This window comes from Mustela nigripes, chromosome 10 (genome assembly GCF_022355385.1).
Source record: "Mustela nigripes isolate SB6536 chromosome 10, MUSNIG.SB6536, whole genome shotgun sequence".
NCBI lineage: Eukaryota > Metazoa > Chordata > Mammalia > Carnivora > Mustelidae > Mustela > Mustela nigripes.
Window position 1 is genome coordinate 32,582,333 of NC_081566.1, and position 16,219 is coordinate 32,598,551.

The 16,219-nt window shown below is 56.4% G+C and overlaps 2 protein-coding genes across 5 annotated transcripts in view; one reads left to right on the plus strand and one right to left on the minus strand.

The window, feature by feature from the left end:
* Positions 1-10,476, plus strand: part of LAMB3 (laminin subunit beta 3) — a 42,022-nt gene extending 31,546 nt beyond the window's left edge. For all 3 annotated transcript variants that reach the window (XM_059412966.1, XM_059412967.1, XM_059412964.1), the window contains exons 16-23: positions 94-314; positions 586-783; positions 1,123-1,267; positions 4,389-4,596; positions 5,015-5,156; positions 5,588-5,764; positions 6,487-6,640; positions 9,423-10,476. In XM_059412966.1, coding sequence (XP_059268949.1) covers positions 94-314; positions 586-783; positions 1,123-1,267; positions 4,389-4,596; positions 5,015-5,156; positions 5,588-5,764; positions 6,487-6,640; positions 9,423-9,559 — 1,382 coding nt within the window. In that variant the 3' untranslated portion in view covers positions 9,560-10,476. The remainder of the gene's footprint in view (positions 1-93; positions 315-585; positions 784-1,122; positions 1,268-4,388; positions 4,597-5,014; positions 5,157-5,587; positions 5,765-6,486; positions 6,641-9,422) is intronic.
* A 572-nt stretch (positions 10,477-11,048) lies between these two features.
* CAMK1G (calcium/calmodulin dependent protein kinase IG) overlaps positions 11,049-16,219 on the minus strand; it is a 29,433-nt gene continuing 24,262 nt past the window's right edge. For both annotated transcript variants that reach the window (XM_059412976.1, XM_059412975.1), the window contains exons 8-13: positions 15,748-15,860; positions 14,898-14,976; positions 13,350-13,437; positions 12,681-13,105; positions 12,069-12,191; positions 11,049-11,919 (exon numbers count right to left, since the gene is read on the minus strand). In XM_059412976.1, coding sequence (XP_059268959.1) covers positions 12,101-12,191; positions 12,681-13,105; positions 13,350-13,437; positions 14,898-14,976; positions 15,748-15,860 — 796 coding nt within the window. In that variant the 3' untranslated portion in view covers positions 11,049-11,919; positions 12,069-12,100. The remainder of the gene's footprint in view (positions 11,920-12,068; positions 12,192-12,680; positions 13,106-13,349; positions 13,438-14,897; positions 14,977-15,747; positions 15,861-16,219) is intronic.

Consider the following 16,219-nt stretch of genomic DNA (forward strand, 5'->3'; position numbering starts at 1 on the left):
GCTGAGCCCCGCCTCAGCCCTGCACCTGCTGCTTCTCCATCTCCAGGCCTGGGGGGGCCTGGGCGGCTCAGTTCCCTTCTTGTCCTCCCCCAGGGGCCTTCCGGGTGCTGAGTGCAGCCTACCAGCGGTCTTCCCAGGCTGACCAGCAGGTCTCCGACAGCTTCCAGCTGCTCGTACAGCTCAGGGACAGCTGGAGAGAGGCGGAGAGGCTGGAGGGTCAGCTGGGAGGAGGAGCTGGAGTCAGCGGTTCCCAACTTGTGGCCCTGAGGCTGGAGATGGCTTCCTTGCCTGATCTGACACCCACCATCAACAAGGTGACTCAAAGCATGGAACCCCACATCCCTGCTCCAGCTTGTCACAAGCCAGCTGGTGCTGTGCCTCCTCCTGGGGCAGTGTGAATTGCCCCACGCCCCCACCCATCCTGATCTTTGGCCCCTCACGGTGTGCTCAGTGGTTGCTAAGGAAACACGTTTTTTGGTGCCTGGTTGCCATGGAGATGTCTGGCTGTTTGTTCCTGGGGTGTGGGCTGGAAGTGGTGGTTGAAGAGCCTTGGGTACCCTCTTTGATGCTCCCTTCTCTCCACAGCTCTGCGGGGGCTCCAGGCAGGCGGCCTGTACCCCAGGAGCGTGCCCTGGAGAGCTGTGTCCTCAAGACAATGGCACAGCATGTGGCCCTCACTGCAGAGGTGCCCTCCCCAGAGCGGGTGGAGCCTTCCGGATGGCGGGGCAGGTGGCACAGCAACTGCAGGGTTTCAACGCCCAGCTCCAGCAGACCCGGCACATGGTGGGTGAAGCCACGGCAGGGCAGGCACACGTCGGTCAAGGCTAAGGCGATAGAGCCCCCAGGGCAAGTCAGTTTTAATTTCACAAGTCAGGAGACAGAAGTCCAGAGAGGTTAAGTAACTTGTCTGAGGCCCCACAGCAAGTGAGAGGTCGAGGAGGGGGGCCAGTGATTTGGGCTTTTTAACCTGACTCCCCATCATTGCTTCCAGAGCCAAACCAGGTTAGCGCCCCGTGTTTCCCAGGTAGATTGCGGGTAGCGGGTATCCACAGAATCCCTGAGGGCTGCTGGGAGGCACTCTCGGGGCCTTGACCGCGGCTGACCTATGGCATGTGCTGGCAGATCAAGGCAGCTGAGATAGCCGCCTCGAAGGTGCAGTCAGACGCTCAGCACCTGGAGACCCAGGTGAGCGCCAGCCGCTCCCAGATGGAGGAGGACGTCAGGCGCCTGCGGCTCCTCATCCAGCAGGTCCGGGACTTCCTGTCAGGTGAGCCTGGCCCTTACCCTCCTTTGGCCTGATGTCTGGACTCCTGCCTGGCGCTGGACCCTCTGGTCCCTCCATTGAGCTCGCTGCCTCCTCCCGTTGCCTCCAGGCCACCTGGCCAGGCTCCCCCCCACCCGCTCCCCGGTTAACTGCCAGAGCCCTTTAGGTGTTCTCGTTCCTCATCCCGAACTCCTCCCTGCCTTTCCCTCATTCTTGGAGTTACTGTGGCCTCTGTGCCCCTCCTGGGTGTGGACTTGTGTCTTCCTGCCCATTCTTGACCAAGCTGACTCTTACCAGCCTCAGAGACAGGACACGTGCTTTCTCGGCCTGGAATCCTCGTTCCAAGGATGCTGATTCTTACCCTCATGGCTCCATTAGAAGGCCATCTCCCCAGAGCCGCCTTTCCCGACCACCCCATCTGGTCCTCCTCCACCCCCCACCCCGCACCCCCCCAGCGTCCGACCCTCATGGTCTAACCTTCCTCACACTGCTCCAAGCCTGTGGTTGTTGAATCCATTTGTGTACGAGTGTATCGTTAGTCTCTCCACTAGATTCTAAAGTCCAGGGGGAAAGGGATGGCTGTCTGCCTTGTTCACTGTGTCCCTGGCACCCAGCATAAGCCAGACACAGAAAAGCACCCCATCTTGTTGAAGGGGTGAATGAAGCAGATCCCCTCTCTTGCTGGCCCAGGAGCGGAAAGCTCCCTGGACAGGACTCAGGGTGGGTTGCTTTCCTCTTGGCCTCATCTTTCGCTTCTGCAAACTGGGATGGTAGTATTCCATATTATTAGATTTCTGGTCCCTGCCCGGGAATTTACTTGGCCGGGAGCCCAGTTCCTAGGAGCCAAAGCCTTGGTGTGACGACAAGGCTCTTCTCTGCTCCTATTGCGGCGCCTTTGCTCCCAGCCAGCCCCAGCTCCTGCCTGGGTGTGGGGGGCAGGTTGGAGAGGGGTGGGGAGGGTCTGCAGCCGTGGCTCGTCCGAGGCCAGGCTGGAGTCAGCCTCCCGGGGAGCCCCAGAATGGGGGAGAGTGGATGCAGGGAGATATTGCTCCGGAAACAAGGACGAAGGGGCAGGCCCAAGTCTGGGGCTTGGACTCGCAGATAAGGAAATCCTCCCCGATGCAGAGCCTAGTGATGCTGAATGACATCGTCGTTGACCGGGGGGTGGGAGGCAGGTTAGGAAGTCTCTGGGCTCATGTGGATCAGCGGGGAGTCCCTCTTGTCCTATAAACTGTACGTGTGTCTCAGATCAGGTCCTTTGACGGGGCCAGGGGCAGGGAGAAGGAGCAGGGTCTGAGGGAAGCGTGATGCCTGTGAAGGGCCCAGGACAGTTCTAGCAGTCTCCACGGCAGTGGGATTTGGTGTGCAGAGAACTGTGCAGGGGCACAGGTACTAACCGGATGCTGCCGTGTACAGGGTCATTGTGGGGGTATATGTGGGAGGCCTGTGGGGGAAGGAGGACGCGTGGTCTTTCCCACGAAAGGAAAAGAAAAGTCTTTCCTTTCTTTGAGTTTCCATTGAACTCAAAAGGAATTCACAAAATCATCGCTCACGCTTATTGAGTTCTTCCTAAGTGCCCAGCCCCGTTCTAAGTGCTTCATGGGTATGACATGATGTAGTCCTGGTTGCCTACCACTTTGCAGAGGAGGGTTTCGGGCACAGGGAGGTTAAGGAACCTGCCAAAGGGCATCCAGGTTGGAGGGAGTACAGATAGGAGTCTTCTCACTCTGCTGCCCACACTCTAGATGATTGTACTATTAGATGGATAAACACACACACACACACACACACACACACACACACACACAATTTTTGCTTAAAAAGTTTTCCCTCTCTCTGGATTGCTTCCCTGCCTCACTTCTCCAGACCGAAGTCCGATTCCCCCTTCTAAGAATCCTCTAGATGACCCATTCTCCAGGACCCCCCCCCCCCCCCCCCATCAGACTGGGTTAGGGCACCCCTCCAGTAGTCCTCTGAGCCCCTGTGCTCGCCGTTGGCACTCAGGCTGGCCGTCCTTGGTTATGTGCCTGTCTGTTTTGAGCTCTGTGAGGACAGGGATTGAGTCTGTTTTGATTTTCAGTCTCAGTTCCCCACGTGCTGGCCTCAAATCCCAGGACAAACCACCCAGGTGGTCAGGTGCCCCCTTCCCCTACCACATCAGTCCCTTGATCTATAAAAGTGAACAGGAGAGATAGGGAGGAGATGCCACATCTGTACTTCTGACCTTGCTCTCCGAGCTGGAGTTGGCTTATAAAATCCTTGCTGACTGGTTGTTGGATTTTGTCCTTTCGGGTTGAGGACCATGACCCATTTCACAGGTCTGCAAAGTGAGCTCAGAGGAGCCATTTGACTTGAAGCCAGTTTGCTTGAAGAGTAGAGGGGAAGCCTGGGTATGGAGGTCTTTGAATCATTCATTGGCTTTACAAACACCAAGTGCCTCTGAGGGTCAGGCACTGCGGCCGGGGCTGAGGATATGCAGGACGCCCAGTCCCTGCCATCACAGGGCTTCTAGCCGGGTAACGGGAGACAGATAGGTGAGCAAGGGTTCGGCGTGTGGGAGGCAACAATTGCTAGGGAGAAGACAGAGGAGAGTAAGGGGTATCGGCATGGGGAAGGTTGTGATTCTAGATCGCATGGCCAGGCTTGGCCTCTCTGAGAGGTGACACTGGAGCAAAGACCCGATGTTCTTTCTCTGCCTTTGCACAAAGGAGCACACTGGCCTGGGGAGGGGTGTGTGGAAGGAGTCTGCTTGCCAAGGAAGCAGTTCGGCTCTGGCCACTCTCCCCAGCGTAGGGCTGCTGCTGTTCGCGCTGTAGGCATTGTTCAGTCCCAGCTGCCTGGCAGCTCCTCCTTCTCTCCAGCCAGCAGTTTCCTGTGGCATCAGACACTTAGCTGCCACAGCTGTGCCCACAGACTCCCCCCAACACCCCCCGCCACCTCCACAGTGTTCCCGGAAGTTCTGAGAATGGGCCCCTGAGTGTCCCTGCAAGAGTGCGCAGCTCCTCGGGTGGCCGAGGGCAGAGAGGCATGTGGGTGCTTCCCATGGATCTGCTCAGCTTGGAGAAGCCCCTGATCTTTGGGGAGGTGGCGAGGCTCTGGGATCTGATGGATGGCTGTCTTTCAGACTCAGACACCGATGCGGCCACCATCCAGGAGGTCAGCGAGGCCGTGTTGGCTCTGTGGCTGCCCACAGACTCGGCCACGGTCCTGCGCAAGATGAATGAGATCCAGGCCATTGCCGCCAGGCTACCCAACGTGGACCTGGTGCTGTCTCAGACCAAGCAGGACATTGCTCGGGCCCAGAGGCTCCAGATGAAGGCCGAGCAGGCCAGGTATGGCCCGGGGCCCCGGGCCTGTGCTTCTCCCTGCCCAGGGCTGGACTGGGGTTTTGCTTCCCGACTCCTTGGGTTGCTGGCAGAGGGTAAAGAATCTGTACACGTCAGACGGGTGTAGAGGGCTGGGGGACAGGAGGGGTGCTTACCATGGTGGGGGTGGTGAAGTGAGAAACGGTGTCCAGGGTCACCCTGTCTTCCATATTGGTGACGCCAAAGGGGTTCTCTGACATAACGCTCCCACTGCCCAGGTCTGCTTGGTGAGACCCTGGGATGGAAAAGCTGCTGTGTTAGGGCTCCCTTTCTAGTCTTGGCTGGGAGGGAGAGTCTCTTGAGCTCGTCGGTGAGCAGAGCCACGCATCTCTTCATTCACTGGTCTCCTTCCCTCACCTCCGCTCCCCTCCCCCCGCTGCCGCAGGAGCCGAGCCCACGCTGTGGAGAGCCAGGTGGAGGATGTGGTGGGGAACCTCCGGCAGGGCACGGTGGCACTCCAGGAAGCTCAGGACACCATGCAAGGCACCAGCCGTTCCCTTCGGCTTATTCAGGAGAGGGTTGCGGAGGTGAGGGGTGTGGTTTCCTTCCACTGGATTTGGGGGTGAACAGACAGATTCAGGCCCAAGATACAGAAAATGCCAGAAAGTGACCTGGAAGGGGACCTAAAGAGGGAAGACTATGAACTATGGGCCTATGGGCGTGGCTTGGAGCTCTTGGTTTTCTGGTTGTGAGGCTTGATGGAAAAGGCCAGGGGTGGGCTCTGGGCTGCAGCGGGGTGTGTGTGTGTGTGTGTGTGTGTGTGTGTGTGTAGGGATTGGCTGAGCTGGGAGGGAGGGGGCTGCCTGGATGCCAGGGGACAGAGAGAGAGGGGATCAGCAAGGGGACAATAGTGGTATCCTGCTTGGAGAGAGTTTTTGCTACCTGATGAGCTGGGCCAGAGAAGGACAAGGCTGCTGCTTAGGAGATCTGCCACAAGCCAGTCTCTCTCCCCACCAAGGTTCAGCAGGTCCTGGGGCCGGCCGAAGGACTGGTGGCTGGAATGACGTCGCAGCTGAGAGACTTCCGGGCGCGGATGGAGGAGCTCAGCCGCAGGGCCAGGCAGCAGCGGGAGCAGGCAGCGAGGGCCCAGCAGCTCACGGAGGGTGCTGAGCAGCGGGCACTGAGCGCCCAGGAGGTGAGGGCGGGTGGAGGTTGTCCTGGGCAGGACCAGCCAGGGTGAGGGTCCTGAGCAGGAGAGGACTCTGTATGCTATCTGAGACCCTGGGCTCAGAAGCGATTGGAACATGTTATTCTAGAATCCTCAGACAGGGCTTCAGGATTCACTCTGACCTGGCCTGGCATCTGGACCCCACCTCGGGCCACCTCTGGGGAGTCAGTTCAGTGGTGTTGCAAATGATCTAGTCCAGTCCCTCTCTGTTTCCAGAGGGAGGGGTCACATTGTCTGGCCCCAAACTCACCTACAAAGCAGGTCCCTTGACATCCAATCCAGAGCCTGTCCCCTGCTGTGGCTTCCCAGCCCAGAGGCAGTCTTGACTTAACCTAACCTGTGCCCCAACCATTGTCAGAATTGTGTCAGAGAGGCAATGAGAGGGCCCTCCTCTGGGTCTCCAGTGTACCAGGAACTTCGGCATTCATGGTCAGGGTCAGTAGCGGCCTGGTTGCCGAGTACACTGCCAAGTGACCACTAGGTGCCCGGCGCTGGGTGGGCTAGGACAGGAGCAGATGGAGGGAGGGACGTGCAGATGAAGGAAGATACGGCCTGGGGTCTCGGGGTTTTCACAGGCCAGAGCCACCCCCTGGCATGTGGATTTGAGTGCTGTCGCGTGCTTTAGTTAAAGGTCTTTAGAACTTTGGGTGCTGCTGCTTATGGCCCTGAGGTGGTTTTCCCTTTTTCAGGGATTCGACAGACTAAAGCAAAAATACGCTGAGTTGAAGGACCAGTTGGGTCGAAGCCCCATGCTGGGGGCGCAGGGCAGCCGGATCCTGAGCGTCAAGACGGAGGCCGAGGAGCTGTTTGGGGAGACCATGGAGATGATGGACAGGATGAAAGGTGAGGGGATGCTGCTGGGGCTTGGACTCCTGGCATCCCGGGAGGCAGGTCCCAGCCCAGGGCTTCTGAGGCCCGGCCTTGTCAGAGCTGGCTGTGCTGAGGGGGCGAGAGCAGTGGGGCTTCCCCAGGTGCCCAGGGACTAGGAGGCATGATGATGGGGCTGTGGGGACTGAGGAGATGCTCGTAAGATTTGTGCTGCCCTCAGGAGCTTGCAGTCCAGACGGGGCCATCTTCCTGGTCCCCTGCAAGATGCCTGGAACTACCCAGCAGCACAAGGGGGTCTGTGACGGGAGCCTGCATGATCAGTACTCTGTGGACGGACGTTTCTGTCAAGAGAAGTGCTCGGTGAAGGGAATATTCAGAAGAGATAAGACTTGACGTAGGCCTGGGGGAGGCTGTGAGGAAAAGCAGGGACTTTAAGACAGGGTGAGGGGAAGCAATAAGACATGTTCTGGGGCTGGGGGGCAGGAGCACCCAGCAGGAGAGAAGGGGTGAAGAGGGTCGGAATGGTTGGGAGAGAAGCAGCATGGGGTCAGTGTGGCTGGGTCCACAGGGCTGGCCTCAGGGCCAGCACGAGAGGGGAGAGAGTGGAGAACCATCCAAAGGTTTTGAATATAGCAGGGACAATAAAAAATTGTTGTCAAAAGGGTTCTGAGGGGGCGCCTGGGTGGCTCAGTGGGTTAAGCTGCTGCATTCGGCTCAGGTCATGGTCTCAGGGTCCTGGGATCGAGCCCTGCATCAGGCTCTCTGTTCAGCAGGGAGCCTGCTTCCTCCTCTCTCTCTCTGCCTGCCTCTCTGCCTACTTGCGATCTCTGTCTGTCAAATAAATAAAATCTTAAAAAAAAAAAAAAAGAAAGAGGGTTCTGAGGTTCTTCCAATGTGAGAGCAGGGATTTCCAGGAACTGGGCTCAGTCTCTAAGATGTGATGACGGGTCACTGCCCTGGTGTGCCCAGCAAACGCCACAAACAGAATTTCTCTGAATTTCAGAGAAAACAGACAAGAATCTGTTTGGCTGGCAGGTGGACACCCTGGGAAGGTTGGGCGGGTGAGTTGACGAGGTAGGCTGGAGGCTGCGGCCAGCCATCCCAGAAGGGTGAGCTGCTAAGCCTGACGGGGTTGCCAAGGCTTGCGTCAGTGCCCACCCTGCCCTCGTCCATCAGTGTTTTATGCGAAGATAAAGGATTTGTTCATCAGACCTGTCGACAACAGGTCATTAATCCTTTAGGTAAGAGAACCAGTCATTCTATGGCTATCTCAGAAGGCTGAGAGGATGCACTGAACCGAGCAGGGTAACATGAAAGAGAAGTGTTACCTTCCACTCTGGCCTTATTTGGGCCCAGGCTCACAAGTACAGCTCAGGTGAGGCCTGGCTTCTTAGTGGCTCACGTACCTGAAAACCTTTTATAAGCGCTCAAATGATAAAACATTTCAAAATTGAGGAGTGAGAAGCAGATATGAATTGTTAGTCACCTGGAAAAAACCCAGGGGTTCCAAGTGATTTTAAGCTCCATGGAAGTCGGGGGTGTCTTGCTACCGCCCAAAGGGCAGATAAATACAAAGCATGCGAAATCTTTAGTAACTGGTGTGTCACACACCTATGAATCAGAAAAGGTTCAGATTATAGCAATGGAACAGGCATTTACCTGTTGACAGGATTTTACCTTTCATGGCAGGATTTTGGGGAAGATCATGTGTGGGGGTTGGGGGTCCTGGGGATGGGGACCAGGGAACACAGCGGTAGCTGCGAAAATTTCAATATTTGATCAGCCCGCAGGCCCGGAGAGATGGCCAGTGGCTGAATGTCTGGCCAGCAGCACCACTGTTCCCAATGCCTGTGGGATCTCACCTGGTGGGTGGTGTTCAGCAGAGGGGGGGGGCTGACAAGTCTGTGCCTATTGCGGGGAGCGCCACCAGGGCTGGGAGTCAAGAGACTTCGTAGTGACATCAGGTGCAGAGTGGGTGAAGGAACTAGGGAGATTTCATCTGAGAAGGTGTGGCCTCAGACATCTCTAAGACTTCCACGTGGGAGGCAGAAGAGCTATATTCCCCATTTACTCCTAGGAGACGGACCCGAGATAACCGAGGGGAAGCGAAAGTGGTCAGATTCCGGCTTCATGAGACTTTGAGCAGCTAGAGCTGTCTAAAGTTGGAGCATTGTGAGGCCACACACTCCCTCCCTATTCCTGGGGGAGTTCAGGCTGAGGCCGGTGCCAGTCCCCGTGCGTGTGGCAGAGAGGCCTCTCACCTAGGCTGACAGGATGGTCCGGCTGCACTTGGTCACTTTGGAGTCCCCCACATCCCCTGTGCATAATCTAGTGGTGGCATACAGATTGGACCAGAGCGGGGGCCAGGGGGGCACTAGATTTATCTGGAGTGGTAATTAGGGAAGGGAAAGTGCAGGGGAACTCTGGTACCCCAGCCGGCTCTGTGGTTGTGGTGCCTGCTGGAGGATCCCTGGTGGGACACAGCTGAGTCCAGCAGTTCTAGGTTGCTAATCTTGATGCCAGTGGTTTGCTTTGTCAGTCTAGGACAACTGAGAGTGCGTAGAGCAGAGGAGAAGGGTAGGGGCTTCCTGGGTCTGGTTTCCATAAGAGTGGGGTAGGGGTGGAGAGCCAAGAGCTGCCTCAGTGTCCAGCTGCCCCCACCGGCTCCCGCCCCCAAGCAGGTGATTTCTCCTGCAGGTGCTGCCTCTGGGTGAGTGGGTGAAGAAGGAAGGGTAGGGAGGCTCTGGGTGTCTCACCAGCTCTTCCACAACCCCCCTTGCCCTCCATCTGCCTTCAGACATGGAGTCCGAGCTGCTTCGGGGGAGCCAGGCCATCAAGCTCCGCTCGGCAGACCTGACGGGGCTGGAGAAGCGCGTGGAACAGATCCGCGACCACATCAATGGGCGTGTGCTCTACTATGCCACCTGTAAGTGACATGCCAGCTTCCAGCCCCTGGCCCCGCTCATCTGCCCTCTTTATTTGGGCTGGATTCCATCCTGGCTCCAGGAGACTTTTCTACAGCCTCAAAGCACAGCCCAACCCACCCTGTGTGCAACTGGTAAGATCTTTCTGCGCTGCTGCCGAGCCTGAGCTGATGGGAAACTATATTGGAGAGACGGAGAGGGTGGAGGCGGGCCGTGGCCTTGGGACAAGGAGCTCTAAGTGGAGGTGCACTTGGCCGGCCGGCGTCCTTGCCCTTCAGCTTCCATGGACACAAAAACTGAACAAAAAAATGACATACAAATGAAAAGCCCAATAAAAACCTTTGGCAAGAAGTCTGGAGGTTGAAAGAGAGAAATTGGTCTGTGTCCCATAAGTAAACCTTTGTCACTTGTTCCTGTCTCCCACTTGGGGTTCTGGGACGCTCCTCTGCTCAAGCCCAGTGGTATAGGGAGCACAGTGGTATAGGGAGCACAGGCTGCTCCCTGTGTCAGTACAGCTTGCTTGTCACCCAAACTTAGAAGGACTGGACCCCTTTGTCCCAGGACTTAATGGAACCCATCCTTGAGAGACCCGATGATTTTCATCTTTGAGCAGTGACCCAGTTGCTCCTTCATAGATGAGGAAATAGAAATCCAGAGAAAGGAGGGCTTGTGTCCACATTCACAGCTCCAGAGGCAGAATCTGTGTCTTTTGGGGATCTCAAAGAGAAGCTGCAGATGGATGTGCATTTGTGTGTGCAGCAGATAAGGGAAACGGCGCGGGTGTGTGTGTGCTAACACGGCCTGGGCCATGTGCTAGGTGTTTTCAAAATTGAAAAAAAAAATTGTCTTAAAGGTTTCACTTATTTATTTGAGAGAGAGAGAGAAAGAGACAGAGAAACAAAGCACAAGCAGGTAGAGAGGCAGAGAGAGAGGGAGAAGCAGTCCCATTGTGGAACTTGATCCCAGGATCCTGGGATCATGACCTGAGCAGAAGGCAGGCGCTTAACCATTGGAGCCCCCCAGGAACTCCATGCTAGGCATTTCACCTACATTTTCTTGACATTATTAATCCTGTTGATTATTTACTGAGCACTGTGCAAGACACGTTGTCTGCGTTATCTCATGATGCTGCTTCCATTTGACAAGTGAGGAAACCAAGGCACAGATGGTTGTTGTGTCACTCCCCAAAGGTCACAGATGTGGCAGGGCAGGGCTTCAAATCACCATCATCTAGATCATCTAATATCATTGTTAGGAGACTGGACTGGACTGTGTGGGCTCCGACAGAGCTACCCCAGGAGCGGTGGTGAGGAGGGAATGAGTCACGAGCAGTATCTCATGTGAACTACTAGCGAGCACACGCTATGCACTCAGTCTGTGTCCGCCTCTACACTGCCAGGTTCCTCCAGACCCCAAGGCCCCAGCTCCCTCTCCACTCTGCACAGGCGCCGAAGTCCCAGAGCCACATCTGACTTGACGAATAACCAAATAAAGCCTCATAGAGAAAAATATGTCCATTTTATTGAGCACAACACCGAACGTGAAGCTGGAGGGTAACGGGGGTACAAGAAAAACGAGGGAGGGACAAGAGTAAGGTTTCTGATTTTCTGGGAGAGAAGAGCAGAAGCAGGATGAGAATTACCAGCTGAAATGGAAACAGTCCACTTCCAACTTTTACTTAACCGGGTGTGGGTGAGGCATCCGGCCAGGATGAGAATTCCTTCCAGCTCCTCATCACCGATTTCTTTCTTTTCCATCTGGAAGGCTGTGGTTCTGCTTTTGGCCTGGGGCAGGGCGGGAGGTGTGCCGGGCCAGTTGGAGCTGATCATGGAGTCAAGGACTGGAACTTGAGAGCTCACAGGCAGAGCAGGAGCCCCCGGCCATTCATGCAGATGGGCAGGTGACTACATTAATGAGCCCGTGCTGGCCACGGGCATCAAGGCCTCGAGGCAGAAGCATGTGCTGAGCAGGAGTCGGGGGTTGAGGCTCCATATGGCTTTGCTCAGAGAAGGTGACACAGCCTGGCCAGCCCAGGAAGCTTCTCATCACAAACGACACAGACCCGGGCAAGAGCTACCTAGTTCACTGCACAGAGCCACGGCACGTAGGGTGTGGGGGCACAGAGCAGGCAGGCCAGGGAGACCCCGTAGGTGGGTGGCTGCCGGCTCCTCCTGCCCACAGCTTCAACGAGGCCTCTGCACCTTGGGGGCTCGCTCCTGGGCCTTCTGGAAGGGTCTGCCCCAGGCGGCAGCAGCCTGCTGCTTCTCACCGTCACCCACTCCCTCCAGGCCCTGCTCTGCCCGCTCCGCCTTCCTCCCGTTGATGGGTGGACGCCGGGCTGGGAAGGCAGAGAAGAGTCGTGCACCTCTCCTGCCGAGGAAAGGGGTTCAGGGTGGCTGTGGGCCTGCAGCATCCAGGGGTCCTCAGACCCATTCATTCGGACGGTGAGGGGGCTGGCCTTCTGGGACAGCAGCTCTCCCAGAGCCCCCTGCTTTGGCCCTCCCACCTGTGCGCCTCACCTGAAAATCGACCCAGATGCGGGCTCCGGGGATCACATTATGAGACAGACTCCAGTCTGCCCCGCCCGGCAGTGGGAACCGCCACCCGCTTTAACTGGCACCATGACCTCTGATTTGTAGTTCCTGGAAAGCAAGCGCGGTGGGGGCTGTGACGTGTTCGGGGAAGGGACAAGAGCTGGGGGAGCTCTCCGCGCCTGTGGCCTCCGCTCGGCCCTCCCTCCCTCAGGTTCACAAAGTACACGCCCTTGCAGAGAGGATGGAGAGGACAATGGAGCCCCCCCCCCCCCCAAAACACAATGGTTCTAGAAACTCGAGAAATCGACTGTCCACCATGGACATGTGCGCAGTTTTCTGCAGACATTTGTAATTCCCGTTCACTAAGCTTTTAGGTAGCTCTGTGAGGTGGGCAGAGCATCTCTCACAGATGAGCAAACCAGAGACGGGGACATCCACTGATCCAACAGCAGCCACATAGCTAGGGGCAGGGACAGGACTGTGAGCACTGCCCTCACCCCCTCCGGCCGAGAGCTCTTCCCGCCCTGCGGAGCCAGCTCCCTTCAGCCCCAGCACCCCAGCAGGGCGAGGCCTCTGTCTTTGGCGGAGAATACGTACTGTTTCTTGTTGGCTTTTTTGAGCAGCGCGGGCTCGGAGCTGTAGGAGGACTTCCCTTTGCCCCCGATGCTCAGGCAGCTGGAGCAGCAGCCGCAGGGCCCGGCGGCCAGGGGCCCCTGCTGCATGGGTACCAGGCTGCTGCTGATGCGGAGCGAGCCGTTGACCAGGCAGTTGAGGGACCGGCCCCCAGGGGCCGCCGGCCGGGCACCGAGCTGGCAGGGCAGCCTCGTCAGGGCGGGAAGGGCCTCGCTCTGCTCCAGGGCCGGGGCCTCGGGGACGGTGATCTCAGAAGAGCCGGATCTCGAGGCTTCTGAGACTGCGGTGCTGGGTGGTCTGTTCTCCACCTCCGGGCGGAGGCCTGGGCTGTGCAGGTTCATGTGCAGCTTCCTCATGTGGTGGACCACAGCAGCTGCGTTGAAAGCTTGCTGAGGAGACATGAGACCCACCTCTGACCCTCTGCATTCTCTCAGGGCCACAGGGCTCAAGCTTTCCCTCCGCCTGGCAGCTTCAGCCTCTTGAAACTGATGTGCTCACATCTCACTTCAGAGAGGGTCCAGGGAGGCCCAGTGGCTGCCGGAAAGGCCCAGAGAAAGCCCCTAGCCAGCCCTACCCCAGCTCAACCTCCAGGGCCCAGAACAGCCCACCTGCCTCCTGCAAAGCGCCACTTACCCTCCACTTGCTCTTGGCAAAGTTCTTCTGGATCTGGAGACTGACTGATGGGTAGATGTCCCGGTGGAGGGCTGTGTTTCCATCAATCCTGTGGGTGTAGAAGGGAAGCCTGGCTCACTGGGGGCCGTGCGTGGGGGGCCAGGTTAAGCTGAGTGCCGTGCCTCAGAGGAAGGGTGGCCCATGGCAGGAATGGACTGGAACCAGGGCTCCTCTGTCCCCTTGGGCAGCTCATTACGGGTTCCATGCTTTGGTAAAACCGAAGTCTTATTTTATAGTAGGTGGGCAAACTATGACCTGTGGGGCAGATCTACCCATGGCCTGTAACCAGGTCTCACTGGGACCCAGACACGCCCATTCATTCAAGTAGGAGCTGTGGCTGCTTCCATGCCACAAGGGCAGACTGAGTCGTTGCCATATAGACCGTACGGCCAGCTAAGCCTAAAATACTTATTTTCTGGCTTCTTGGAGAATAGGCTTTCTGGGTCCTGTGTCAGAGGATACTTGGGTTGTCACTATCCTTTAGCTCAAAACTTTCCTCAGAACACACCTCCTCCAGGAAGACTTCATCAGTGAGGCCTCCTAATACAGGCCACCTTCTTCCTGATCATCCATCTCTACGTGCTCCTCAGATACTTGCCATTACATGGCCCAGGACTTTCTAGGTACTAGGGACACAGAGTAGTAACAGATGGGACCCTCATCCCTGGGGTCTTCCAGTGGAGCTGTGGAACCTTGTTCCATGCCACGAACTCGAGTAGTTCATGGTAATCTGTGTAATTGCCAGAGGGAGGTAAGGAGGTGAGCCTGGCCTGCAGGACCCAGGGCTTCAGGCAGGGCAGAAACTGCTCTGGATCCTGAGGCATGCTGCATACAAGGCAAGAGGCAGGACATTCTAGGTGGTAAAAATGGTGTGACCCAAGGTATAGGTTGGAAAGAGCTTGGGATAGGGAGTAGGAGAGGGCAGGAAGAGAAAGAGAGCTTTGAGGCCTTTCGAGAACAGAGAAGGTATGTTGGGACTTTGGGGAAATGCAGGTGGAGGTAAAGGGTCAGGCCAGATCAGGGAACATGTGAAGAGGCAGAGGAACCTATGGCAGCAGGTGGGGCATTATCACGAATCCTGAGCAGGGCTGAAGCATGAACAAGGGGTAGAGCATGCTCACTTTACTGATCGGCTCCTTTGTGATTCTTCACCAATCGCCTCACTTAGAGTAGGTTTTGACCCACAGTGAAATGATGCTCTCCAGGACAGGGCAGAGCTACCTACTCCTGGAGCCTGAGTTCTGCATCCTAGTACTGGTAACAGTTCCTGGCTGCGTCTGTCTCCTAGCCTTGACTAGTGACACAGTAGCCACTCTGGGGTCAGAACCCACTTCCTTAAATGCTGTCTGCACCTCTAGCTGGACCAGACACAGGTGTCTGCGCTCCTTGCGTGCTGCAAAGCAGAGAGCTCAGGGAAGCTGACTCTTGGGAAACACCCCTTGAATGAGTCATCATGGTCTCTGGGGAACCACCAGGCTAGGGGCCGGAGCTCAGCCCACCCTCACTCACCACGGGTGCCTCAAGGCCTTCTCACAGGTGTACCGTTCATTCGGGTCCTTCTCCAGCAGGTGGCAAATAAAATCCTTAGCTAAGGGGAGCAATCAAAGACACAATAGGGACCAGGTTTCATGACTGATGGAAACTCACTTCCGGGCTGGTGGGTGGCAGAGAATGCATCCTTAGCTAATCTTCCAAAGAGGCAATTTTAAGACTCTTAAAAGAGAAAAAAAAAATCCAAACCACCTAACAGCAGCCCACCATAAACCTCCAAAGAGAGACTCTCCATGGCCTCCCCCACACAGCACAGCAGATACAGCTCTTCTCATGAGGCCCCGCTGTGTCTGCAGGTCGCGGGGGTCTGCCTTTGCACCATCCAGGCGCCGGCAGCCACGAGTGGGCACACGTGAGTGCAGCCGCAGCCCTCCACGGATCTCCACTTAATGGACCCAATGACTTGTAACGACTGCCTCCTCTCACACACGCAGATGTCACAGGCTCTCAGTCTGGTTATATAATAAAGGCAAAACTTGGCCTTGGTTTTGCCACTCGTGCCTGGAACACTCCCTTGGGCAGGCTCTGCCCTCCTGGCTCCTCATCTAAACTCCCCCGCACTCCGCCCCCCTCTCCTTGCATCCTGTGGTTCTGTCTCCAGGAAAACAAAAGCATGAACCTGAGATGCGTATAATTTATTTGGCCTTTGAGACAGATGAAGATTTCTCCACTCTCCTTGGCAGCCTGTGCTAGAAGATTCCCAGGGGACTTTCAAGAGCCAGGACTGTCATCCGCTCTTAAGCTCTTTTTCTCTTGGCAGCCTTTGCCTTGAGCCTGTTGTCTTGTCCTTCACACCTGCTAGCCTTACCTGACTCAGAAATGTCATCCCAGAATGGAGACTCAAATTCATAGTAGCCCTCCTTGATCTTCTCGAAGAGCTTCGACTCCGTTTCTTCATAGAAGGGGGGATACCCACACAACCTGCAGTGAAACAGGAAGGAGCTATGCTGCTAACAACCCCAGTCTCTCCCCTCTGCCCGGCCTCCACTGTGGATCATAGGCAGGAAACAGGACCCCCAGCCAGCAGCAGGAACAGGATCTGCCTGACTCTGGAATGATGCAGGCCCCATCAAGCAACTCTGGAGGGCCCCTTTGTGCGTTATTCCCCCCCAAAGGCACACTGCCCCTGCTATACCTCCCTGACACTTAGAGAATGTATAAAATACCTTTAAGAGAGATAACAGAACACCTGCTTGAATGTACGTTTTGTGAGGAATTTTTAAGGTTATTTTGTTCTTTATTCTTTAGTACCTACATCAGTGATTAGCGCAGAAGAGACG